A 27671-nucleotide genomic window follows, 5' to 3' on the forward strand; every position below is an offset into this window, starting at 1 on the left:
GAAGAGGGTGAGGTTGAGGAATGATTGTTGGGGGACGCTGCAGATGATGATCTTGGGTTCTGAGGTGAACCGTAGGAGAAATTAACCACCAACAAGTTCATGTTCACATCAAAAACACTATTGTCAAAGCAGCAGTTGTTTCAACAAAACAGTCAAACTTTAGAAGAATCACAAATAGGTTGCATCTCTTTTGAAAGTAAGATTTTTCAAATCATAAACTTCCTTCTAGAGAGACAAGTGGGTAAAATGAAGCACACCAAACTGTTTAGAGATTATTTTTTTTTATAATGGGAACAGGCATTTCTAAATTTCTAAATAATTTTCCTTTCTTTCACTAATAACTTAGTCACCCATGTCACATTATTTAGTCATCAAATGCGGGATCATTCATTTGCCCCTCATCTTATTAGAAGGGAGAGTTGCCTTGAGGACAACTAGCGTGCAGCAACTTTCATGTCGCTCCGAGGCCAAAATAATGTAAAAATATAAGCAACCAAAAAACGTGCATTTATTACCACTGAATATTGTGCACTTGTGAGAAGGTGCTGAGGAACAACTGAGTCCCATTCAAAGTCTGACAAGACCCAGAAAGAGACTTCCCCCCCCTTTGCCTAACTAACCAACTGGGAGTGGACTTGGCTGCAGTGGAGCGGAACTACAAAAAATGGAGCGGTGTATGCAAGGGGGTAAGAGGCACAGGAATGCAGGGCTCAGGAGACATGGGACCAGACTGAGGATACTACTGCTTTGGTGGCCGTGAGATCCCTGGGAGGCAAGCAACCTTAATCTGTGGGAGTTGTTTGTACTTGCGGTCTGAAGTGAAGTTGGGCTGTCAGGCAGAGCATCACGTAAGAAACATCTAAGGGGGAGGACAACACTGATGGGGTACATCAGTGTAACCCTTGCAGATATATTAACTCAATGACATTTCATGCCTTATGAGGTGCAAATATTACCACACCATAAACTGGGACAACGCCGGTGAGGTTGAGTTTTCAGGTTTGCCATATTTATCTAGTGGCAGCTCTAAAACTGCCTGTATGATGCATAAAAAACACCATGAAGGTTCACCTGTTGAATACTGATATACATTCCTTCTTAGGGTTTCTTTCCTTAGTGTTCTCCCACGTCATTTCCTGTTGCCCTGTATTTCTGAAGATTCCATTGCTCAGCCAATGGTTTGTTGCTGATGACATGTAGCCACATGCTGGGTGCTGCAATAAAGAGCATTTCTTTCGTATTTCCTTAGCTCTTTTGTGACATTTGGAAACAATCGCACCCAGGGTGTTCTTGCGGTTTGAGTATCTGCCATTTATTGTAGTATTATCCTTCTACCTGTGTTTGGTACTCTTTTGTAACATGCACACGTCACTTTTCTCTTGTAACATACTGGTTGCTACCTCTCACATCTTGTTTGCTTTAGACACTTGCACAAGTGCCACCATTGCCTATGTAACGTTTGTTCTTGTGCTTGAGTGTGTGACATTTATTGATTTATTGGAGTATTATAGCTCTACTTGTACTTTGTACGCCTTTGTAACTTGCACACGTCACTTTTCCCTCCTGTAATGTACCGTTTGCTACCTCTTGTATTTTGTTTTCTCACAAGTGTCACTTTTGCCTCATGTAACGTAACGTTTGCTTTTGTGTAATTTGTCCTCATGTAATTTTCTCCTCATGTATCATTACTGTTCCTATTGTGAAGCGCTCTGACACCTTCGGGTTAAGTCCGCGCTATATAAAAACGCATAAAATAAATAAATAAAATAAAACATCCCCAGCCTTTTCAGCTACCTCTGCCTCTTTAGAACACCGTTCAATAGAAAAAACGCTGAAAATTGCAACGTCCGCAGCCGCATGATCAGTTTCTTGTCAGGATCTTGCTGCTCTGTTCATTTATTTTTACGTAATCTTCCACTCCGCCCTGCTAAATTACTGTTTATTATTGATTTTTTTTGGGTTGTGCTATCTTTGTTTCCAGTGTCTCTATATTTGTCCATAAATTTGTGTCATTATTATTTTAGACTCTAGTGCCACCTACTGGCCAACGTCGGTATTGCAGCAGGTGTTCCAACTTCTTGATTCCATTCTTGTGTACACTTTTGGTTATATTGCAGTTCAATCATTCTCTTTATTTAGTGACTTAACTGGTGAACCCCTAACGAAATGAAATTCCGAGTTCAAGTTAACTAATAATTATTTAGTGGCCTTGGTCGGAAAAACATTGGATTATGACGGAAAAAGGCTTTACTTTTAAAACTTCTTGGAAAGGAGATTGAAAAAATGTGTGAATATTCACCGCTTTAACCTAGTCCTCAAGGATTTGCTGCAGGTTATTTTAATGAGTACCCAGAAACAATTACCAGACTTAAAGCACACTTTATTGATGAGCCTCACGTTGTTGTAGAGAGACATAAGTTTTACACCAGAGTTCAAATTCCAAACAAACCAATCCACTCCTATGTCGGATCTCTGAGAATGTTGGCTTTCCAATGTGAGTTTGACGGTACTTTAAAACTTTACATTAAAGACCAGATTGTTGTTCTTTGTTTTAATTTTTTTTTAAAATCAAGGACAATTACTCTTAGAAACCCACTCTGAAAGAAACTGTGGATATTATTAAGAGTGTGTAAATTTCAAAGCGCTTATTCAAGGAATTGTTTAAATCTCATCAAGCTCAGACATTTGACTTTTGTTCAGTAGAAGACTTCAGAAGAACTAATTAAGTTCAAAAACAAAGATTACTCTACTTTTGGGGGTAATTTGAATCACCAACGTTTTTATCATGGCTCACATCCGCATTCTGCCAATTACAAATCTTGTCATGACAAAGCTAAACGGCTATAAACTAGGTCATTTTGGCAGTGTATGCAACTCCTCCTCCAAAGAGATCAACCTTGTTCAGGATTCTGACGAAGTTCAACTGTATTCCAAAGTCAATGTAATCTTAGTGATTTCACATTTGCCAGAGCTGGAAAGTTTGGCCAATGGGAAAACTTTTACAGTTCATAAAGATCAACATGGCATTGATGAAGACCCATATTATTCTTCAATTCGTTGCATTTCAATGGATAACCTTGAAGTTTGAGCAGACTTTGATTATTCTTATACTGTTGATTAAAAATGATGTGATCTAACATTACATGATGCTGATGTAAGAACATGTTCCTATTCCACAAATTGGATTCCAATGCTTGGATTCCTGAATTCCACTATTTGTTTAACCTTAGAAAAAGATTACATAACTAACAAGCATTTGCAATGCATAAGGTCTCGCATTAGGAAAGTTTGAGCTATTGGTATTGTAAATGACACATTTGTTATATATGTGTTGGTTTTGAAAATAGCAAAAATAATAGCTTTGTCATTTACAATGCCAATAGTTATAACTTGTGACACCTATAGCATTTGTAATGCAATATGTGTTGTATTCACGTGACTTAGATGTATTGATATTACAAATAACAATGGCTTTGAATTTTTTTAATAATTAATACTTAAATAAAAGTTATTGTAATTTATAATGGCAATAGCTTAAACTTTTGTAAATAACTTTTCTGAAGAATATGTTCAGTGTATTTTATTGTGACGAAAATCCAAGAACAGAAGTGAAATACTAACCTCTTTTTGTGACATTTGTAATAAAGCTTGAAACATTGAGAGATCATATTTGACCCAGTTGTTGGTAAATGGTTGCACAGATTGATGCTGTGGTGGGGCTGAGAGATGTTGTGGTGGCGACTAGTGATGCTGTGGCATTCAATGATCCTGTGGTAGCGCATAGTGATGTTGTTGTGGTAGCGCATAGTGATGTTGTTGTGCCCCTTAGTGATGCTGTGGTGATGCGATAGATAGAGTGAGTGGGATAGATAGATAGAGTGAGTGGGATAGATAGATAGAGGGAGGGCGATAGAGAGATTGAGTGAGCGAGATAGATAGGTAGATAGATAGATAGATAGGAGTGAGGGCGATAGATAGCTAGACAGATAGATAGAGTGATGGCGATCAGTATCTAAATAAGTAGATAGAATGAGGGCGATAGATCGATAGAAAGATAGATAGAGTGAGGGTGATAGATAGCGTGAGGGCGATAGATAGATAGCGTGAGGGCGATAGATAGAGTGAGGGCGATAGATAGATTGATAGATAGATAGAGTGAGGGCGATAGATAGATAGATAGAGTGAGGGCAATAGATAGATAGAGTGAGGGCGATAGATAGAGTGAGGGCGATTGATAGCGTGAGGGCGATAGATAGAGTGAGGGCGATAGATAGCGTGAGGGTGATAGAGTGAGGGCGATAAGATAGAGTGAAGGCGATAGATAGAGTGAGGGCGATTAGATAGAGTGAGGCCGATAGATAGACAGATAGAGTGAGGGCGATTAGATAGATAGACTGAGGCCGATAGATAGAGTGAGGGCGATAGATAGACAGATAGAGTGAGGGCGATAGATCGATAGACAGATAGAGTGAGGGCGATAGATAGATAGATAGTTGTGTGTGTGGTTGTGTGTGGTTGTGGTTGTGTGTGTGGTTGTGGTTATGTGTGCGTGGTTGTGTGTGTGTGGTTGTGTGTGTGTGCTTGTGTGTGTTATGCTTTGTTTTTCTATGTTTTGTTATGCTATGTTTTGTTGTGTTTGGTATGCTATGTTTTGCTAGGCTATGATATGTTTTGTTTTGTTATGCTATGCTATGTTTTGTTATGTTATGTTTTGTTATGCTATGCAATGTTTTGTTTTGCTATTCTATGCTTTGTTATGCTATGCTATGTTTTTTTGCTATCCTATGCTTTGTTTTGTTATGCTATGCAATGCTTTGTTGTGTTTGTTATGCTATTCTTTGTTATGCTATGTTGTGTTGTGTTGTGTTTTGCTATGCTATGCTTTGTTTTGCTATGCTATGTTTTGTTATGCTATGTTTTGTTATGCTATGTTTTGTTATGCTATGTTTTGTTATGCTATGCTTTGTTATGCTTTGTTATGCTATGCTCTGTTTTGCTATGCTATGCTTTGTTTTGCTATGCTATGTTTTGTTGTGTTTGATATGCTATGTTTTGCTATGCTATTATATGTTTTGCTATGCTATGTTTTGTTATGCCATGTTGTGTTATGCCATGTTTTGTTAGGCTATGTTTTGTTTTGCTATCCTATGCTTTGTTTTGTTATGCTATGCTCGGTTTAGTTTTGCTATCCTATGCTATGTTGTGTTATGCTATGCTATGTTGTGTTTTGTTATGCTATGCTATGTTATGCTATGTTTTGTTATGTTATGCTATGCTATGTTTTGTTATGCTATGCTTTGTTATGCTTTGTTATGCTATGCTATCTTTTGCTATGCTATGCTTTGTTTTGCTATGCTATGTTTTGTTGTGTTTGATATGCTATGTTTTGCTATGCTATTATATGTTTTGCTATGCTATGTTTTGTTATGCCATGTTTTGTTATGCCATGTTTTGTTAGGCTATGTTTTGTTTTGCTATCCTATGCTTTGTTTTGTTATCCTATGCTATGTTGTGTTTTGTTATGCTATGCTATGTTGTGTTTTGTTATGCTATGCTATGTTGTGTTTTGTTATGCTATGCTATGTTGTGTTTTGTTATGCAATGTTTTGTTATGCTATGCTATGTTTTGTTGTGTTTGTTATGCTATGCTTTGTTATGCTATGCTATGTTGTGTTGTGTTTTGCTATGCTATGCTTTGTTTTGCTATGCTATGTTTTGTTGTGTTGTGTTATGCTATTTTTTGTTATGCTATTTTTTGTTGTGCTTTATTACGCTATTCTTGGTTATGCTGTGCTTGGTTATGCTGTGCTTGGTTATGCTGTGCTTGGTTATGCTGTGCTTGGTTGTGCTGTGCTTGGTTGTGCTGTGCTTGGTTGTGCTGTGCTTGGTTGTGCTGTGCTTGGTTGTGCTGTGCTTGGTTGGGCTGTGCTTGGTTGGGCTGTGCTTGGTTGTGCTGTGCTTGGTTGTGCTGTGCTGTGCTGTGTTTTGCTGTGCTGTGTTTTGCTGTGCTGTGTTTTGCTGTGCTGTGCTGTGTTTTGCTGTGCTGTGTTTTGCTGTGCTGTGTTTTGCTGTGCTGTGTTTTGCTGTGCTGTGCTGTGTTTTGCTGTGCTGTGTTTTACTGTGCTGTGCTTTGCTGTGCTGTGTTTTGCTGTACTGTGTTTTGCTGTGCTTTGCTTTGCTGTGCTGTGTTTTGCTGTGCTGTGTTTTGCTGTGTTTTGCTGTGCTGTGCGGTGTTTTGCTGTGCTGTGCTGTGTTTTGCTGTGCTGTGTTTTGCTGTGCTGTGCTGTGTTTTGCTGTGCTGTGTGTTGCTATGCTGTGTTTTGCTGTGCTGTGCTGTGCTTTGCTGTGCTGTGTTTTGCTGTGTTTTGCTGTGTTGTGCTGTGCTGTGCTGTGCTGTGTTTTGCTGTGTTGTGTTGTGCTGTGCTGTGCTGTGTTGTGTTGTGCTGTGCTGTGTTGTGCTGTGCTGTGTTGTGTTGTGCTGTGCTGTGTTTTGCTGTGCTGTGCTGTGTTGTGCTGTGTTTTGCTGTGCTGTGCTTTGCTGTGCTGTCCTGTGCTGTGCTTTGCTGTGCTGTGTTGTGTTGTGTTGTGTTTTGCTGTGCTGTGTTGTTTTGCTGTGCTGTGTTGTGTTGTGCTGTGCTGTGTTTTGCTGTGCTGTGTTGTGTTTTGCTGTGCTGTGCTGTGTTGTGCTGTGTTGTGTTTTGCTGTGCTGTGTTTTGCTGTGCTGTGCTGTGTTGTGTTTTGCTGTGCTGTGTTGTGTTTTGCTGTGATGTGCTGTGTTGTGTTTTGCTGTACTGTGCTGTGTTGTGTTTTGCTGTGCTGTGTTGTGTTGTGTTTTGCTGTGCTGGTAAGGGTATGTGAGGGTGTGTGTGAGGGGGTGTGAAGGTGAGGGTGTGAGGGTGAGGAGGTGTGTGAGGGTGATGAGGTGTGTGAGGGGTGAGGGGGTGAGGGCGTGAGGGTTGTGTTGTGTTGTGTTTTGCTGTGCTGTGTTGTGCTGTGCTGTGTTTTGCTGTGCTGTGTTTTGCTGTGCTGTGTTTTGCTGTGCTGTGCTTTGCTGTGCTGTGTTGTTTTGCTGTGCTGTGCTGTGTTGTGTTTTGCTGTGCTTTGCTGTGCTGTGTTTTGCTGTGTTGTGCTGTGCTGTGCTGTGTTTTGCTGTGCTGTGTTGTGCTGTGTTGTGTTGTGCTGTGTTGTGCTGTGTTGTGCTGTGCTGTGTTTTGCTGTGCTGTGTTTTGCTGTGCTGTGTTTTGCTGTGCTGTGTTTTGCTGTGCTGTGCTTTGCTGTGCTGTCCTGTGCTGTGTTTTGATGTGCTGTGCTGTGTTGTGCTGTGTTTTGCTGTGCTGTGCTTTGCTGTGCTGACCTGTGCTGTGCTGTGTTTTGCTGTGCTGTGTTGTGTTGTGTTTTGCTGTGCTGTGTTGTGTTTTGCTGTACTGTGCTGTGTTGTGTTGTGTTTTGCTGTGCTGTGTTGTGTTGTGTTTTGCTGTGCTGGTAAGGGTATGTGAGGGTGTGTGTGAGGGGGTGTGAGGGTGAGGAGGTGTGTGAGGGTGATGAGGTGTGTGAGGGGTGAGGGGGTGAGGGCGTGAGGGTTGTGTTGTGTTTTGCTGTGCTGTGTTGTGCTGTGCTGTGTTTTGCTGTGCTGTGCTTTGCTGTGCTGTGTTGTGTTTTGCTGTGCTGTGTTGTGTTTTGCTGTGCTGTGCTTTGCTGTGCTGTGTTGTGTTGTGTTGTGTTTTGCTGTGCTGTGCTTTGCTGTGCTGTGTTGTGCTGTGTTGTGCTGTGTTTTGCTGTGTTGTGCTGTGCTGTGTTTTGCTGTGCTGTGTTGTGTTGTGCTGTGCTGTGCTGTGTTGTGTTGTGCTGTGCTGTGTTGTGTTGTGCTGTGTTGTGTTGTGCTGTGTTTTGCTGTGCTGTGTTTTGCTGTGCTTTGCTGTGCTGTCCTGTGCTGTGTTTTGCTGTGCTGTGCTGTGTTGTGTTGTGTTTTGCTGTGCTGTGTTGTGTTGTGCTGTGCTGTGTTTTGATGTGCTTTGCTGTGCTGTCCTGTGCTGTGCTTTGCTGTGCTGTGCTGTGTTGTGTTGTGTTTTGCTGTGCTGTGTTGTGCTGTGTTTTGCTGTGCTGTGCTGTGCTGCGTTGTGCTGTGCTGTGTTGTGTTTTGCTGTGCTGTGCTGTGTTGTGTTTTGCTGTGCTGTGTGTTGCTGTGCTGTGCTGTGTTGTGTTTTGCTCTGTTGTGCTGTGCTGTGTTGTGTTTTGTTGTGCTGTGCTGTGTTTTGCTGTGCTGTGTTGTGTTTTGCTGTGCTGTGCTGTGTTGTGTTGTGTTGTGTTTTGCTGTGCTGTGCTGTGTTGTGTTTTGCTGTGCTGTGTTGTGTTTTGCTGTGTTGTGTTGTGTTTTGCTGTGCTGTGCTGTGTTGTGTTTTGCTGTGCTGTGTTGTGTTTTGCTGTGCTGGTAAGGGTATGTGAGGGTGTGTGTGTGAGGGGGTGTGAAGGTGAGGGTGTGATGGTGAGGAGGTGTGTGAGGGTGAGGAGGTGTGTGAGGGGTGAGGGGGTGAGGGCGTGAGGGTGAGTGTCTCAATGAATGTCACTGCTTCGCCTTCTTTGAAAATGTTCAGTGCTGCAAATAGAGCATGCCGCCGTAATTATCACAGCATGAGGCCCCAAAGTGATAATTATCACAGCATGCAGAGAGCCGCCCCACGCTGCTGGAGCACTCAACTGCACATTAATTATAGTTGAGTGCTCCAGCAGCCTGGGGCGCCTGTTGACATGCTGTGATAAGTGGGTCTCATGCTGTGATAATTGTTGCAGCGCCTGAGGAAGTGGAGACTCCTGCTGGGATAATTGGTCTTGTGGCGCCTCAGGAAGTAGAGTTTCATGCTGGGATAATTGGTCTGGCGGGCTTGCAGCGCCTTTCGTCCAACAAACGTGCACAAGCTGCTCAACCTTGAAGCTCGTTCACAGACCTGGGTCGGCTCGTTCCCAGCTCTGTGTCGGGCTCGTTCACAGCTGCTACTCCCTTGACAGGGAGCAAGGCGGCTATAGAACTCGCTGGCGGGAGCGCTTCGCGCTCCAACGCCAGGCGAGCCCTAAAAAGGCTTAACTTGTCTTGAGATGGATTATAATGGCAATCTTGGAATACATCTTTGACTAGGATTGGACAAACCTATTTCTTAGGTTGATGGATCCTTAGCTAACACTGAACACGCTTTTTGGACACAAGGATTTGTTCAATTGCAAATGAGAAAAGGTTGACTATTCCTGACATGAAATCTAACTCAAGAATAATGAAATACCTGTCAAAAATAAAAAGCATGAAGCCTGCTTTAGTGTTACGGGGGACTTGTCCAAACTTTAAAGGAGTTATGTGAACATGGCGTTATAGAACCCACTGATCTGTCAGAGTGGGTTGCGCCTAAAATTCATGTCTGAAAAACATCAGGATATTTGAGGATGTGTGCAGATCCCCATTCTTTGCTAAAGCTAATTCTGCCATCTCCTCCTAAAAATTCAAGAGCTGTTTTCTAAACAGTGTCATGCCAAATATTTTTCCACACTGGACATGTGGGAGGCTACCATCAGATTTGTTTAATAGAAAATTGCATGCATCTCACTACGTGTCTTACCCCCTGATGAATAATTTTATTTCTGTCCAATGCAGTTTAGTTTAACCTTGACTGCAACTGCATTCCAGAGACTCATGTATTCATTGTTTAGGGACACGGACGGAGTTGGGGCATTTCAAGAGGGCATCTTGATCACTGGTAATTCTCTTCATTACCATAACAATAGGAAAAGCAAAGTTTATCGCATTTTATAATTTAAAGGTATGATTTATCTATGGATAAGTGAAAATTTCAGGGAAAGGAGGTAGATTAATTTTGAACATTGCACATCTGTGGAGAGTATCAGTACAAAAGACTCTTCTCTAGTCCAGACTATACAAAATGAGAAATTACCCTAAATACATTTTATTCTAGTTTTGTGGATGTTTTATTTTTCACTTACAGCTTTGATGAGTGTGATCATGAAGAAAACTTTTAAAATCTTTTGGACAAGTCAAATGACGTCTGACTTTAACTAAATCAAGAACAAAATTGTGAATGCCCCCGCTTTAACACCTTTTCTCAAAAGAAATGATACACAGTCACAGTTATGCAAGTGCTATATGTCCTGGTGCTGTTCTAACAATGTATTGATGGGCAAGTTCAATCTTTTAATATTGTCAGTTTTGCCCGCAGAATTTTATCTGACACTTAGCAAGAGTATTTCACCATTCAAAGGATATCTTGGGATGCATGCGTGTGATTGAAAAACTTAAAACCTTTCCTTTGGGGTAGGCATCTTGTTCTTCTAACTGAACACAAACGGCTTATTGTTCTGCTTTTCAAGCATGGTACTGGAAATATGTCCTCAAGCTTGGTTTGGACTCTATCAAAGTTATTTGAATTCAATTTTGACATAGAGTATGTTTCTGGAAAGAACAATTGCAGGGCAGATAGCGTGTTGAAGATGTCTGCAAATACTTATAATTGTGACTTTGTTTTAATTTTACTATGTTGTGGCTTCTGTCAATGATACCTTTGATATGGCTGTAAATATGTTAGACACGAATAAGTGAATGAAAGGCATGGCTGAAGGTGATAATTTAACTCGCATTTAAAGATTCATTATTGATAAATGGCCCAGGGGAAGATCTTTGTTTTTAAATCTACAGCTTATTTGGAGTTGTGATGAGGGTTTACAAGAATATTCCACCGGTTAGTGTGCATGCAGCACAGGACCATAGAACTTGCAGGCAGGAGCCATTTGGGTGAATCATCTACCAAGAAGCTGATCAGAGAAGTATACAAGTGGCAAAATATGGATAAGATGATTGCCTGTTTTATTAAGTATTGTTCTGAATATGCAACAGCTGTTACATCTTTATGGTGCAGACTTTCACTGTGTCCTCAGTGGCATTCAGCTCTAGATCTTATGGGTCTCTTTCGCATCTTCAATGGTGACAAGAAATACATTATCACTTTGGTGGAATACTACTCGCAGTGTGTTGAATGGACAAGTATACAATCAATTGATACTGGCAGCTATTAGTTTTCTTAAAGACCGTTTCATTGGAGTAGGATTTCCCTTCTCTATCACCACAGTCAATGGTATGCAATGTATCCTGTATAAGAGGAAGTAATTTCTCTATTGGTGTGGAATAATGCACTAATGTATGCCATCTACACAAAGTAATGTTTTAGTCTAAAGGATTAAAAGAATTTTGACTCGCCATAGCTAATAGATTGGATGGAAATGATCTATTACAGGACAAATTGTGGTCATATGATATGATATGAATGTAATTTGTAAAGCGCAAACTCATGCTCGAGGGCGTCATGGTGCTATAGAGGTTAGGAATGGATGCAGAGTGCCTCCTAGTCTTGTGTAAGTGCCATGTCTTCAAGCCCTTTCTGAAGGCGAGTAAGGAGGGGCAGCTATTAGTGTCGGTGGTGGGCTATTTAGGAGCTCTGCCATGGTCCTGAAAAGCTCTTTCCACCACAGGTGGTCCTCCTAAATTGGTAAACAATCAGGTTCTTGGCCGAACTTGAACGGAGAGTCCTCCCTGGGACATACCATTTGAGCTTCTCCTTGAAATGGTCCCAGTTCATACAGTGATTTGTAGGCCAAACGGAGGGCATTGAACCTGCAGCGTTGTCGGACTGGTAGCCAATGGAATTTCCTGATGGGTCTTTTAGCAGATTCATATTTAGGAATTTTAAAGGGGAAGTATGCAGCTGCAATCTGCAGAGTCTGAAGCCTCTTCATGGGACCTACTGCCAGGTTAAGACAGACTATTGCAGTAGTCAATCCTTGAGAGTACCAAAGCAATAATCACAGTTTTCAAAAGCTCAGGAGGTCGAAATGTTTCAATCTTTCTTACCAACCTCAGGTAACAGAATGAGGCAGAAATAGTTTTGTTCACCTGGTCTTTGAGCTTTAACTCATAATCTAACAGAAAACTGAGATTTAATACTTTGTTTGTGGGTTCAGGGAGTGGGCCCAACTTGGACGGCCGTTAAGCTGTCCTACAAAATGAGGGGTTGTCACCAAAAATAATGACCTCCGTCTTTATGGCTTTCAGTTTACGACAACTATTGTCCATCCAATTGCTCGCTTCCTCATGCAGATCCTAAAGGCAGAGCTGAATTGATTTCGGATTTTGTTAGTGACACCACAATTTGAGTGTTGTCAGCATCTGATGATAGGGAGAAGCCAGAAGTTTTGATGAGTGTCGACAATGGTGTAACATAAAGGTTGAATAGTGTTGGGCCCAGGGCCAAGCCCTGAGGGACTCCGTGAGGCAGGGAGAAAGGCCTAGATGGGAAATTGCCCAAAGCCACACTTTGATGTCTATTGGCCAGGACGGATTGAAGAAGCTCTAATATAGTAGCCTCAATCCTCAAGCTCCACAGACGGTCATCCAGAATATCATGGTTGACCGTATCAAATGCCGCAGAGAGATCTAACAAGATCAAAGCCGCTGTCCCCCCCATCATTTAGCTTTTCTCGGATATCTTCAGTGGCTACTATCAGGGAAGATTCTGTGTTCTGGTTCTTCCTGAACAGATACTGTGTGTCGTCTAGAAGAGAGTTTTCCTCTATAAACTTTGAGAATTGTTTGTTCATTACTCTATCTGCCAGCTTAGCGGTGAAGTGGATTTTTGATATGGGGCGATAGTTTTTCAAATCCAATGCATTCAGGTTGTCCTTTTTTGCAGAGGTTGAACAGAGGCACGTTTCCATTGAGTAAGGAAAATTCCCTCTGCAAACACTAAAGATTTGCCCCAGGTTTTGTGCCACTTGTACCGGGATCAAGTGCATTATTTTTGGGGGGCAAGGGTCATGCCAGATGTAATTGATGGAATTAACTTTGCAAGCTGTTTTCCCAAAGCAGCCCTAAAGGTGGAGAATCTGGCTTGAACTGATGTGGTAATTGGGAGTTGTCCTTTCAATTGGATGGCAGTTCTCCCTGCAGTGAAATTGTTAAAGATGTTGGCGACCTTTTCTTGAAAAAAGTTGACCAGAGCATCACAAAACTTTTGATTAATTACTGCAGTGTTGGGGCTGGCTGGAGCCACCAATTTTTTTATAACTAGAAAAAGAGTTTTGTTAGCATCACAACCTAATTTTATCTGCTCAGGCTAGTAGGAAGGAGGTTTTTGCAGCTATGATACGTTTTTTGTGTTCCGCTAGTTTATTTTTGTAGATAATTTTCTCCTTGTATTTTTTTCTCCATTTTTGTTCTTGCCTGCGGCAGTTCTGCATTGATGTCCTAACGGTTTCGTTATACCATGGCTGGGAGACTTTTTTAGCTATGGTTCTTCGTTTGACCTGTGCTACAGTGTCTAGCACTGAGTTTAACCAGAGCAAAAGGTTTTCAATGCTCCGTTCCAGGTTGTCAGCCGATTGGCAGCGTACTGAGGTAAGGGCATCTTTCAGTTCGACCGGCTGTATCTTGTGCCAGGCTTCTTCTGGGGGTTTGTTTATTTGCATCTCTGTACATGGCATTTCTCTTGGTCTTTATTTGCCAGTTGACTGCCCAATGATCTGACCAGGTGAGAGGAAGAGATGGTAGTAAATTAATATCTGGATGGTTTGAGAAAATCCCATTTTGCATATGTCCAGCCTTGTGCGTTGGACTCTAAAGATTAAGGATAGCCAAAGCGCATTCATTGTATCAATCGACTTTAAGGAGTCTGGGTTAGTTTCATTTTTCAAGTGGAAATTAAAATCATCTAACACTGAGAAATTAGCATTAAGAATGTGTGATTCAAGAGTCATGCTAAGCTCTTCAGCGAAACCGCTTTTCAGTCCTGGAGGGCAGTAGATTAGCATTCCCTTAAATGGCTGAGAGTCCGGAAGCTTCATCGAGAAAACTAGGGCCTCAAAGCAAGGGGTGGCTGGTGGCTCGAAGGTCGTTTTAAAATATGTATGAAAAAAGACAGCCACACCCCGCCCTTCTTTAGTTGCCTGTCTAACTGATTGACGGCATATCCTGGGGAGGGGTGGGGGTTGCTGCGACAATTTCTGGGCCAGGGCCACAGTCTGCCCATGTTTCAGTTACAAAAGCAACATCTACTTGCTGCCCTTGGAAAAGGTCAGAGAACTTCGGATAGTGTTTCTCTAGGGACCTTGTGTTTAGTAGCATAAACAAGATGTTTACAAGTGTTGGGTCACAACCTTTTCTATTTTGATGGTCAGGTATCAAAGTGTTAACTGAGCTGCTGGCAAGATTGAGACCAGGGCACCTGGTCTACTTAGGGAGAGAGAAATGGGGAGGGGTCGGGGGAGAGGTGTTAGGGCTGTTGTCAGGGAGATCTTTATCACTGGGTCTTAATGCCAATAGAGCCTCCCAAGAGTACCTAATGCTCCCTGCAGAATCTGGAGACGGCGGTCCAGGGGGACGGGGCTGGGCGCTGTGGGGCACAGACAGGCTTGCCTTTGGCACGCCTTCAGCGCGCCCGCTGTGCATCGGCACCATACTCCATTTATATGGACAGAGGCATTGGGCTGAGAAAGGAGACTAGACCATCCAACTCCCAAGATGGCATCCGGGATTGTTGCTGCAGAAGTGGACGCAAGCTTAACCAAACCTCCCTCGACTCAAAATCAGCAAGAATTGCTACAGTGTACCGGGGAGGATTGGAGGAAGGGGAGCGGTGCTGAGGAGCAGGCGAGTGTCAAAGAAAGATTAGCAGCACGTATTAGGAGCAAATACCAGTAAAAACAAGAGCTAGGCAACGCATTTAAAAAGAATGAAAGCGAGTGGTATGATTTCAATGTTAGCTCTGATATTTCCTCACAAATGATGATAGTAGGGTAGGCCATGATAATCAAAAAGAAGTCATGTGGGCTAAATCCACTGTAGCTTCTCTGGTTCCTATGAGGTGTAGATAAAGACAAGGTAAGAGACCTCAAGGATTTTGTTTAGTTATTTTGTTAAGGGAAGAGATGTATGTTGTATGTATGTTGTGTATTGATACACGATTCCATCTTATTTATACATGCTTCCTCTACATTCAATTTTTTGTTAGCAATACTGTATTGCTTTATAATATTTCGTTTTGTCACTTTCATGCTAATCGTTATTGTACCTTTCATGTACATGTAATACCATGAACAGTTCCCCTGCTTGATGTAATCCCCCAAATTTCTTCACAATGGAGCACTGTAAAGGACATGCTGGGCAAAACAGCACTACCTTGCCTAACACGAAAGTCAACAACCTGAGTGAGATTATCATAGCCTTACAGAAACTGGGTAACAGATAGTGCCGTGGGCGCAATCTAGGATCTGTACAATTAATCAAAGAAATACAAAAGAGACTTGTGACAGTCACAATTTACCTTAGAGAGTTGGCCAGTCAGAAAAATAAATATTAAAAGGCCCAAACTTCAGCATATGACAAACGTAAACAAGAGGAAGAAGATGACCCGATTTCTTTTTTAGACGACTGGCTACCTGAGACACTGAGATACTAGGTGATTTGAGAGAATCTATGCTTCTGTACATTAAAAAGTGCTTTGGGCCAAGCCCAACAAAGGCAACTCGGGTAACGAAAAAGGGACAATTAATGAAATTTTTAGCAATGAGGAATGGTTTTCTAAATGACTGGCGCTTAGAAGCAAAGGCAAGACGATGTGAGAATATCAGATTATTTTGTCCCTCGAGAAGGAGCGCAGTGGAGAAAATGTAGAATTTGTCAGGAAGGCAAGCAAGAAATCTTTACTCCGAAAAAGTGAATGTTACATTGAAGAGGAAATTTGTGCACAGGCGTTGCAAGTAGGGCTGTGGGGAGGGCGCAGCAGGACCCCCAAAATAACCATGCTTGAATTCAGAAGGCGAATGAGCTACAAAGTTGCGCTTACATTTTGTTTTTATCTTGTCACATTTGCTGCGTCTTCAAAAACAGAGGTAAAATGTCTGGATATGTCTTCTGACAAATTTCTGCTTATTTAGTTCACATGGAAACAGATGTTTACTTTCCATGACAGCAAAGTTGTAAGATTTTGTAAACTCTACTATGTGACATTCTTGCTGGGGTGCAAGAGGTGCAAGAGGTGCAAATCGTATTGCTGTAGGATGTCAATTTTTAAGTAACACACAACATTTAAAGATCTGTAAATTATCTGTACAGAAATTTCAAAATATATGAGCAGTTAAGAAATCACAAATGAAGCACGCGTTTCTCGTCATTGTAAAATGTGATGGAACAAAAGATTTTAATAGGATGAAACCAAATCAGGACATTTAACTTGGTGAAGCTCAAATGATAAATATTCACCCACACATTATTGTTTGTGTGCTATATTGTTTTGTCAGTAAAACTACATCTGTGCAAATGTAATGGCCATTACAATGGAAGATGTACTTTCTTTCTGTAAATCACAGTGCAGTACCGCACCATACTTTAGTAACATATTTGTGACAGAGCGCTCCACCATCAACTACATACAACACTTTTACCACCCTCCTGCTGAATACGCATGGTTCATTTGTCACACCTGTTCTGTGTGTGATTCTTTGATTTTTCACAATCTCAATGGCTTGAGTGATATAACATTGATAGTAGCACCCGCACTCAGAAAATTGTTCCTCCACCACCATATTCTAAAGTTTCTGAGTAAAAGGGTACGGGACAGAAGATATGAGGTGCTTGCACTGTATGAATACTATTAACTGGGAGGCAAAATAAAAGTGACTGTCAGGTGTCAGAAGTGTGTTCCTATTTTGTTGTTCTAGGTTGTAATTGTATCCCCTACTAGGAGAACTGAGACTGGAAAGTGACACAGTCAGGTCTCCTTGGTTCAGTGTAAATAGCAATTATTTCACTCAATTGCTTTGTTACAAATAACATTTTTAAAATAATATAACAAATATCCTTGAAAGAAAAGTAGTCCTAAAATTGTAAACAGCCAAGATTAGTGAATTGGAACCCGTGAGGCAAAAATGGACAATTTCACTAAAATACACAATTTTAATCTGAATTTTACTGTTCTGCTTAGAATGGGATGTCCCAACCTCAGAGAGGTTGGGACATCCCATTACCTCCCATCCTCTCTTCCACATCCACACATGGAGTTACCAAGCACAAAATTGGAAGCAAAGTGCTTTTTGCGCAATGAGAGAATATCTATCCAAGGCTTGACCCATGATTTGGTTATGTTCACGAAAACTAGTGGATGTATTTACGGATCTGCAGATCAAGGCAGCTGATGTCTAAACTGATCTTTCACTAAATTCTGTTCCCTTGGCAGGCAAGATGCCTTAGGAAAGAACAGCTGATTCTCTGCCAATATGGAAATCTGCCGAGCCTTCTCGGTTATATCTACACTGTATTTTTTTATTTTTTTATTTTGCAGAGTTTTATATAGCGCGAACTAGAACCGAACCGAATCAGTTATCAGAGCGCTTTACATAGCACCAGTTACGTTACATGAGGACATTTTTTTTTTTTTTTTTCATTTTAGGCACGGGGAGATTAAGTGATTTGCCCAGAATCACAGGGGGGTTTTGGCGTCGTTACCGAGACTCGAACCCAGATCCCCAGGTCCGAGGTCGAGTGCCTTAGCCGTTAGGCCAACCCCTCTCTGTATATTCTCCCTGGTAATTTATGTAGCCTTGGCAACCTGATTGTTTTGGATTAACAATGCCTTGCTCTAGATTAGAGGGGACGAATCTCTGTAGAGCCATAAACATGGCCAATAGTTCCTTATAATTAGAGAAAAGTCACTGTTCCTCTGGAAAGTCTCTGTTCCATCTTTCCTGAACTGTAATCTCCCAAACCACCTCCTAGTTTAATGCACTGACATCCCTAGTTATAACTATTGGATATTAAGCAACAATGGAGCGCTCTTGCTCAAGTGATTCTTGCCCAACCACCAAGTAATTTGTCCTCTCAAGTTCTCTGTTAGAGGAAATAAGGATGGTAATTACTCGCTGGCTGGATTCCAAATGGCTAACATGTACTGATCTAAAAGCTTTAGAGATAGTCTTGGCCAAGGGACTAATGCAGTTATCCCGGACATGTATCCCTGCACTTGTAGAAACTGTTTAACTGCAGCAAAGTCCTTGCTTAACCTCATCTGTAGCAGGTTTTGAAGAGTGACAAACTCTTATGGCCTTATGGAATCGAACTCCTATGAAAAGACGATTTTGTGCAGGCAGTAAATGAGATTACTTGAGATTGAGAACATATTTGAACTCTTGAATATTTCAACATGGTTGTTTTTTTTTATACTGAGCTTTCAAAAATGAATTAGCACAGGTTAGCCAGTTTAGATATGGGAAAATGTGTAGTACTGGCATATTTACAAAGTCAACAAATGGAGCCAATACCTTTGCAAATACCCTCAGAGATTCTGAAAAGACAAATGGAAGAACTAAAAATTGAACCTTCTCCAAGGGAAAAACAAAGGTATTTCTGCACAAAATGATGAATCCATATTTGGAAAAAGGTGTCTTGTAAATCTAGAGATGTTCGAAAATCATCTGGAGATGATATAGGAATCTGTAATAATATAATCTTCAAAGCCTTTGACGTCAGCTACCGATTTACACCATTCAGGTCTAGAATTTGTCTTGCTCCCCTGATGGTTTTCTTACTGCCAAGAGGATTAAACATATATACCATTTCCTCTTTTTGCTTGAGAGATCTCCACTATTGCATTATTTTTTGACAATGTGTATATCCTGAATCAATGTTTCTCCATTGGAAGCATCTTTTGGAGGAGAAGTAGATTAAAAGTTCACCTTTGGAGGAAGTTGCCTTGATTCTATCATATACCCAATCAAAAGAGAAGGATCACTTGTCCTGCATAACATTGGGTATGCGGGAACGGTTCTTTCAAGTCCCAATAAAAAACCCTCATTCACGTGTTGGATGTTGGTAACGTTGAGCGGTATATCTTTGTTCTCCGCTTTCCCTCACACGTGTTTGCATAATCATAGGGTTTAGTGGTTATGCAACCTCCACCAGGAGGAAATACCCTTTGTTAAAACAGTAGTGACCAGTGATGGTGCTCGTGATACAGTGAAGGTATATTAAAAGTCTCTATGTTCCAGACCTGGTTAATTTATTCATTCTGGTTTCATGAGGCAATAAAATTGTTATAGGTGATTTGGAGTTATTATGACTCGTTCACACTAGTCTAATCGTGTAGGTCAACATGTTTCAGCCCTCAGTCGCCGGATGGTCGGGTGGGCTTTCTTCAGGACCAGGGGTGATGTGTATTTAAACGTGAGGTATACTCCTAAGTATTGCTTAGTGTATCTATATAGAGGAACAATGTTTGATATGGTTCCTAAAGGTCCCAAGGTACCTTCGAGCGGTTTTATTCAAACCTCATCGGGATCCGAGTGGGTCAGCGGGGCCTGCTGCGGTTCCTCCGTAAATCAACTAGTTCTGACTCTGCCACTCACGGACCCGGTCCAACACGTGAATGAGGGTTTTTTATTGGGTCTTGAAAGAACCGTTCCCGCATACCCAATGTTATGCAGGACAAGTGATCCTTCTCTTTTGATTAGACATTATTGAGTTTAGGGAACTGAATGGATCACGTATTCCTTCCCTCCCTCAGATTGATTTTGAGTCTATCATATACCCTCCATAACTAGGTTTACTCATTTGTCTTGTAGATTCTATTTGATTTTGCACTTGTTGTTTAAAAGGTTGTAAAAGCTTCTTCTCCTTAGCGGATCTTTTGACCAACTTTTATAATTCATGTTCAAAAAACTTTTGCCCACTAAATGATAGATGGAGAAACACGCCCTTTCGTGCTCTAAGGTTTTAAGAAAATATTTCTTCTGCCAAAAGTGATGATGCCAAATGCCAATAATGCTAGATCCAAACTCTGAAAGGTTGAATCAGACAGGAACTGTCCGTTTTATGGATGTAAGCAGGTCTGTTCAATCCTCTCCTTTTTGCAAACACTCATAGAAGACTTAGACGTCCTTTAGTAGAGTTTGCTTTGCCAATGCAGCATAGGTTGCAGGCTGAAATGGGACGTTGGCTGCTGCATTACCCCTCTTTACTACTCCCTCCACCATGTCTACAGGGTCTGAAGGCAGGGAGTCCGCCCTAGTCAGTGTAGATGACATCATTGTCAAAAGAGCGTTCACACTGACAGACTGTGAAAAGAGGGGGCTTACGTCTGTCAAGGGAGATCTGCGATGGAAAGATCTTGGGAAATACATCTGATCTATTTCAATCCATTTCTTTAAAAGCATGTCCTCCACTCCATCACAGAGACAATAAACCCAAATTACTTAGCGTAAAATAATTAAATAATTTATTAGGGTCCATCACTTGGTAAGGCATCTTTTTTATGACTAATAACCTCCGCCGGCTGAGCACCTTGAATTAATTTGCTGTTCGGCTTCATTGTCATCAACACTGGGGTCATCTCAAATATTCTATTTTGATTTTGTACAGCTGAAGCTACGGCCTTGTCAGTGATAAGCTGCACTTCATCTTGTCACACAGTTATAAACTCTCCTGAATCTGACGCAGTCTCAATGTGCCTCCTTTTCTCTGCACACTTACAGCCCTCCATTTTCCACCTAAAGACTTAGGTAAACTCGTATCACATGTACACAGACGCAGCCTGACAGAAGAAGAGAACTGGCTCACCACAGCCTTTACTTGGCCTGCTGTGTGGACCCGTAACACTGTGCCTGCTACTATAGCAGCCAGGCGGGCTACCAACATGGAACAATCCAGCCCGCTGTATCACAGCCTGTTCATTTACAAAACATTTATTTATTATTTAAACTTACCTGAATCTCCATAACGCGCCTAGAAAATTGCCACTGCCATGTCGGAGAGTGAAAAACACAGGCCAGCTTCAGAGGAAGAGGCAGTATTATGGGTAAGAGGAGGGAAGAAGTGTTAACACTAAAAAAGGACTAACATTTGTAGTGTTGATCTGTAAATGACCTGCCTTTCAGTGTAGGGTATACTTCAAGCAGTGAGGAATGTGATGACAAAGAATGGGACTAAGAGTAATAAAGATTACTGCTAAACAATCGAGACAGTATAGGAAAGATTTTAAGCCAAAGAGGCACTTTATATAGGAGATAATCAGCAAACCCATTTATTCTTTCCTGTCTGAAAAATTCTAGCCTTCTTGTTCACATGCAAAAAAAACAGAAAGGCAGACCATAGTGCATTTTAAAGAAACCTTTGGTATGCACTTATCTTCTGTCTTAGAAGATCTGCGACCTCATAAGAATTCTCCTACCCCCTTATTCCATTTCCCCATGTGTAAGCTGTGAAAGTACCAATTAATGTTGTAAGCTTTCAATGGGAAACATCAGTGGTCAATGTGCAAATTGTGAAAAATAGAGGATAAGAGCCTCTTACGCAAACAAGACAAGTCAGCACAAAACCAAATGAGAAATCGAAGTACCACATGAGACAGTGGCAAGGAGTGCAATCCATCAAAACTAACAGAAGGCAGGCTTACCGCTGGCATGTATGCAGTGCTTCCTTCATTGTACAGATTGCCATTTGGATGTTCTGATGTTCAAACGTCATGCATGCCTGCATAACTATTATGGAGCTGTAACCAAGGGCGTGGTACATGCTGTCTTTAGCCCTGGAGAAGCAAAATACACGTTAAAACGTTCAATCCTGTTCCACACGTTCGGTCATATTAGTTTTGATTAGTGCAATCACAGTGGGTGAGTGTTAGGGTTTGGGAGAATTATAGGATATGGTTGTGTGTCCTTAAAGTGGAATAAACTCACAAAGACTGTATTGGTTCCAGTCAGGCTCACTTGTAAACCTCACGCTCAACCCTGGGTAGCAGTGACTTCTAGCAACAAGGCTTGACAAAGGAACTTAGTGTAAAGCATTTAACAACACCAAACAACGGAATAAGAAAGTCATACAACATGAAAGAGACATGACATCAATTTATAAAACAGAGTATATTTTTATGCATTTTTAGAGTCCTTGATCATCATAATCCACCAAAAGATTCGTGAGATATGGATTTTAGAAGATATAAATTTAAATCCAACCACAAACACACATTGGTCAATAAAAACGTTGCCAACTTTTGTATAGTTTGAAACAGTCAGTTCAGTGACTCCGACCCTGGGTTAAGCGACCAAATCCGACAGGGTGGAGGTCTAGGAGTCCAGCAGGGTTTCTTTGGATAGTTATACAAAAGGGGATGATGGACGGAGCGTTTGAGCAAATCAAACACTCACCCCCAGTCAACTGATCTGGGTTTAATCCATCACCATTCTTTAGCCCACTCAGCCACCCCATTTCAGACATGGTTATATGCAAATCAGTCTGACCCTGTGCCTCATGGGAACAGTCCAGCCCGAACTGCCAAGCCATGTCTTCCATGGACCGGAAACGAGCATCCTGGGACCAGTTTTGGGTTCATAATCCTCATCAGCCAGGCTATCTTGAATCCAGTGGCCAAGTGAGCAAGGGACTCAGGTCTGAGCATACCCTGCCACACTTAGGGCGAACAAAGCGATACAAAAGGGGATGATGGACGGAGCGTTTGAGCAAATCAAACACTCACCCCCAGTCAACTGATCTGGGTTTAATCCATCACCATTCTTTAGCCCACTCAGCCACCCCATTTCATACATGGTTATATGCAAATCAGTCTGACCCTGTGCCTCATGGGAACAGTCCAGCCCGAACTGCCAAGCCATGTCTTCCATGCAAATTTTGGCTATCTCGGATTTGTCCATTTGCCTATCTGGCAAAAGCCAGTGGCAATCCCTCAGGAGTGGCTGCTGCTTTGTCGGTTTGGGCTTTCTCAGCTTGGATACCATGGTGCTATTTCAGGAGGCCAGTCGACTGACCCTTGAAGTCACTGCTTCGATCTGGTGCCGGGAACCAAATTTTCCCTGAGCCAGGAACCACAGACACATTCCAATCTCATGAGCCCAAAGTGCAGCAGGTACAGTCCTTCTGAGTCCATCCTGTGCACCCTCTCTTCTTGCACCTTCAAAGGCAGCAGGACACTCCACTGCCGATCCTCTCTCTAAGTCCAATGGGTACTGAAAGTCAGGGTGCAAGGGGGGCCCATTATATCCCTAGACAGTGCCCAAAGGAGACAACGCGGTCACTAGCCAATGGGCTAGTAGGTCCCCTACCCTTTGGTGAAAATGTTACGGCAATGTATGACATTACACAACCTAAGAGTGCAATATTCTTGCCACTCTGAAGATGTCTGAACTCTTCCTCGGCTGTGAGAAGCTTGGTAGCCCACCCCAGAGGTGTGGCTACCTAGGGGCTACATGCTCACAGAAAAAAACAGATTGGGGATGGGTTTTCCCTCTCTGGCCCAGTCTCCACCCTTTCTACAGGAACAAAACTCATCCAGTTCTGGAGAGTTGACACATGCGCGCCTTCAAATGCAGCTTCCCCTTTGAAGCTCGCCAAATTGCAGCCTTCCTGAGAGAGGAGGTCACACCTCACTCTTCAGCAAATGCCTTTGTTTCTGATCCTGGAAGTTGTTCCAGGTGGGCAGAATGCTCCCTGTGTGCCAGGGCCTTTGTGAGGCCACTGGACTAGCTGGGACACAGAGTCACAACTTTCTAAAAGTTGATTAACTTTAAAAGTGACATAAATCTTGACTTGGTGGTACAAAAGGGGGTGGTGATGGACGGAGCATCTGAACCAATCAAACACTCACACCCAGTCAAAAGATCTGGGTTTAATCCATCACCGTTCTTTAGCCCACTCTGCCACCCCAGTTCAGACATGGCTATATGCAAATCAGTCTGACTCTGTGCCTCATGGGAACAGTCCAGCCCGAACTGCCAAGCCATGCCTTCCCTGGACCGGAAACAAGCTTCCGGTGACCGGTTTCTGGCATTGCAGCCTTCTTCAGTCCGGCTTGCTTGAATCCAGTGGCAAAGTGAGCAAGGGACTCACGTCTGAGCATACCCTGCCACACTTATGGCGGCTAAAGCGGTACAAAAGGGGGTGGTGATGGACGGAGCATCTGAACCAATCAAACACTCACACCCAGTCAAATGATCTGGGTTTAATCCATCACCGTTCTTTAGCCCACTCTGCCACCCCAGTTCAGACATGGCTATATGCAAATCAGTCTGACCCTGTGCCTCATGGGAACAGTCCAGCCCGAACTGCCAAGCCATGCCTTCCCTGGACCGGAAACAAGCTTCCGAGGACCAGTTTCTGGCATTACAGCCTTCTTCAGTCCGGCTTGCTTGAATCCAGTGGCAAAGTGAGCAAGGGACTCACGTCTGAGCATACCCTGCCACACTTATGGCGGCCAAAGCGGTACAAAAGGGGGTGGTGATGGACGGAGCATCTGAACCAATCAAACACTCACACCCAGTCAAAAGATCTGGGTTTAATCCATCACCGTTCTTTACCCCACTCTGCCACCCCAGTTCAGACATGGCTATATGCAAATCAGTCTGACCCTGTGCCTCATGGGAACAGTACAGCCCGAACTGCCAAGCCATGCCTTCCCTGGACCGGAAACAAGCTTCCGAGGACCGGTTTCTGGCATTACAGCCTTCTTCAGTCCGGCTTGCTTGAATCCAGTGGCAAAGTGAGCAAGGGACTCACGTCTGAGCATACCCTGACACACTTATGGCGGCCAAAGCGGTACAAAAGGGGGTGGTGATGGACGTCAAGTTGGATTTAATGCCACCATTAATTTGATATCTTACAGTACCCAGTAAGGTAGTCCAATTCAGAAGTTAGCCATGCTGGAGTGCCAGCCTGCAACCCTCTGTTAGCCAATAGGGCTACTAACTTTTATCCGCAAAACAACAACTTTTAAGGGTTTTGCTTCTAAGTCATCTATAAACCTATATGTCTATCTTAACAATATACTGCTCCCTGCCATAAGGCTCGATAGGCCTTCCTTAGAGGAGACCTACATATAATGTTAAGGGAAGGGTGGCTTTGCCTTTGGTTGTTATGACAAGGTCAAACCAGCAGTGAACACACTGCTCTTCCAGTCTGCAGTGTCAGGGTGGTAGCCATTTTGTAATTTGTCACACTCAGTGTGGCAGAAAGAGTGCTGCAGCCCTACATGGACATTCTGTCTTAGATGCCCATTGTACCCTGGGTACCATATACTAAGGACTTATAAGTCAGTACTTTCCAATTGGGTATAGCTGATTCAACATAACATTTGTAATGAGTCAGGCCATTGGCAATGGGGTCTGGTTAGCAGGACTCAGTGCACTCTCAAAGTTAAAAAAACAGCAGCTAATAATCCTAATGAGTGCAAAAAGTGGAAGAAAACCTGAACAAAAGTCTGTTTCCTTACAGAGAGGAGCGAGCCTACCTTGACCATGAAAAGTCTTTCTGTCTTTTTTTCTTGGGTAAGTAGAATTTGTATTTAGAGGCTGGGGCTTGAGAAATGACAACTGTGTTCTGGAACCTCACTTTATTTAACCATTCTTCAGTAAATGTATATATTCATATAACGTTACAATATATCATACAATCTAACCCCATGTGCCATAGGATGCATAAGGAATTGGATAAACAGTAATAGCTATGCTGGTAAAAAGAGATTCACCTACCATTACTTGCTTGCACGTTGACTAAATACTCACATTTTCTGGCACTCAGAATCTTAAGAAAGGTGGGTTAGAAGTGTCCATGCATGTGACACTTGCACTGTTAGTGGTTATGGGGTTACTCCTCAAACCTCCCACAATGACATCATCCACTGAGACCTGACATGACTCCTGGTTACTTACCATAAGAAGAGTGAGTGGCAGCCCAAGTGGCCCAGCAAGCTTGAAGTTCGAGCAACACTCTTCCTAACGCTGGTTTGAGTTCTCTACCAAGGTCATGGGAGACCACACCTTTCTCTCTGAACTGTATCCAGGCTTCCACTAGAGATCAGCACAAAGAGTGGAATGCAAACGATACACAGGTAGACACTAAGTCATTCAATTAGTGGAATACCCCCATATGTAGTTCTCTGGAAAAAACTGATGGATATTTTAGGGAAAGATAAGTTTAAAAATAATCACAATCAATTCAAGCAGCCACATCTGCAGCTTTAGCCTTAATATTAAATCATGACTGAGCACATTGAAAAAATATATATTTTAGCTTTAGCCGATGACAGAAAATCTGTATACTAATACTAACAGATTGACGAGGTTACTGTGGATTTGGGTACAGGCAGGGAGAGTTATGATTTTTTTGACGGACAACCCGAAGCTATAACTACAGCCTACCTCTTACTGTCAAGCCAACTCTTCTACATCGGCACTTATTTATTTGTGCATTCGGCAGCCAAACATTATAGGGAGAATGATCTGGGTGACATTTAGATTTTTTTTTAAAAAGAGCCTACCAGTCTGACGGTGTCTCAAAGAGGCCTAATTAAAACAGTAACATGAATAGCGGAGAAAGAAAACCCTGTGAGACTCCACTAATCATGCGGATGAATAAAGACCGAGAACATTCAATTTGAAATGTTTTCCTTCGTTTAGAAATGTCCTTGTATCAAGCCAACATTGCCTACTTACAACTGCAATCTCTTGTAGACCTTGCGGCAGAGTGATATGGGCTATCTTATCCAAGGCAAAGGAAAGGGCCAGCAAAATCCACATGAATAACCGTCCCTATCTGCTTTCCCCAAAATGCATGGTAAGATTTGCGAAACAGACTAAGGGCTCGATTTAGATTTTGGCAGGTGTGTACACCATCACAAATGTGACCAATATCATGTACACCCTATTACAAGTGGCATAGAATATAATGAATTCGTAATACTAAGGATGGAATATCCATCATGTTCGTGACGGAGTAACCTGTCTGTCAAACTCTAAACCAGTGATGGAAAACCAGCAAAACGTTGCAATCAAGGTGATATTACAGCCGAGAACAAATACTTGTTTCCAAAATGTTACACTCAATAGGCTGGAAATGTCCTGGTCTTGTAGGTCCTAAAGTTTTTCTTCCAGTAATGAGCACATGGTGGGCTATTTCAGAGGTGGGTATAACTACATTCTTCAGAGGGTTGTTAATTAAGGCAGAAAAATAGGAGCCTGGGGAATGAGACATTTCAACAATACCCTCCAGACGGCAACATGCTGCTTTGAATCCCAGACCCTTGCCCTTATCAAGTCTTATTAAATCTACAATAAAACTTTGAATTGTCTCATTTGGACTAATGACTTCTTTTATATGCATGGGGTAGCACGGAGGTTCAGCGGCTGTTGTGGAGGATCGTTGGTGTCAACGTTTGTAAGTTCCAGGTTTGCAAATGGAAAGTCTGCCAGGATGAGAACCAAGTGGTCCAAGTTTGACTCTGCCAAGACAAATTATATGAGTCAATGCTACCCTCTGGGTCAAGCCCTATGGCCAATCAGCAAAAGGAGGAAGCCCTTTCAAGGAATGAATAGTCAAGATTTTGGCCTCCTTCTGTCATACCAGTCTTTTTTTTCTTTCTAGAATAAATGCTGTTAATGAGCCGGTTTCACTCATCTTCTGTGTCCATGAAAAATTCATAGAGTTTTATTGGAAGCAAACATCTCATCTTCAATCACCCCTTTAATTTGTGCATGTCTGACCTACGCACTTTCAACTCCCACAGTACCTGACGGTTATACCTCATTTTATACACAATGCAGCAGCATGCTTACTTTGGGGCGCTTGCAGG

General features: G+C 42.2%; 1 protein-coding gene across 4 annotated transcripts in view; it reads right to left on the reverse strand.

Annotated features, from left to right (window-relative positions):
• The window catches only part of TTC39B (tetratricopeptide repeat domain 39B), a 609447-nt gene that overhangs the window by 167388 nt on the left and 414388 nt on the right, over positions 1–27671 (reverse strand). For all 4 annotated transcript variants that reach the window (XM_078675907.1, XM_078675910.1, XM_078675908.1 and 1 more), the window contains one exon: positions 21489–21620. In XM_078675907.1, coding sequence (XP_078532033.1) covers positions 21489–21620 — 132 coding nt within the window. The remainder of the gene's footprint in view (positions 1–21488; positions 21621–27671) is intronic.

This window comes from Lissotriton helveticus, chromosome 2_1 (assembly GCF_964261635.1).
Source record: "Lissotriton helveticus chromosome 2_1, aLisHel1.1, whole genome shotgun sequence".
Classification (NCBI taxonomy): domain Eukaryota; kingdom Metazoa; phylum Chordata; class Amphibia; order Caudata; family Salamandridae; genus Lissotriton; species Lissotriton helveticus.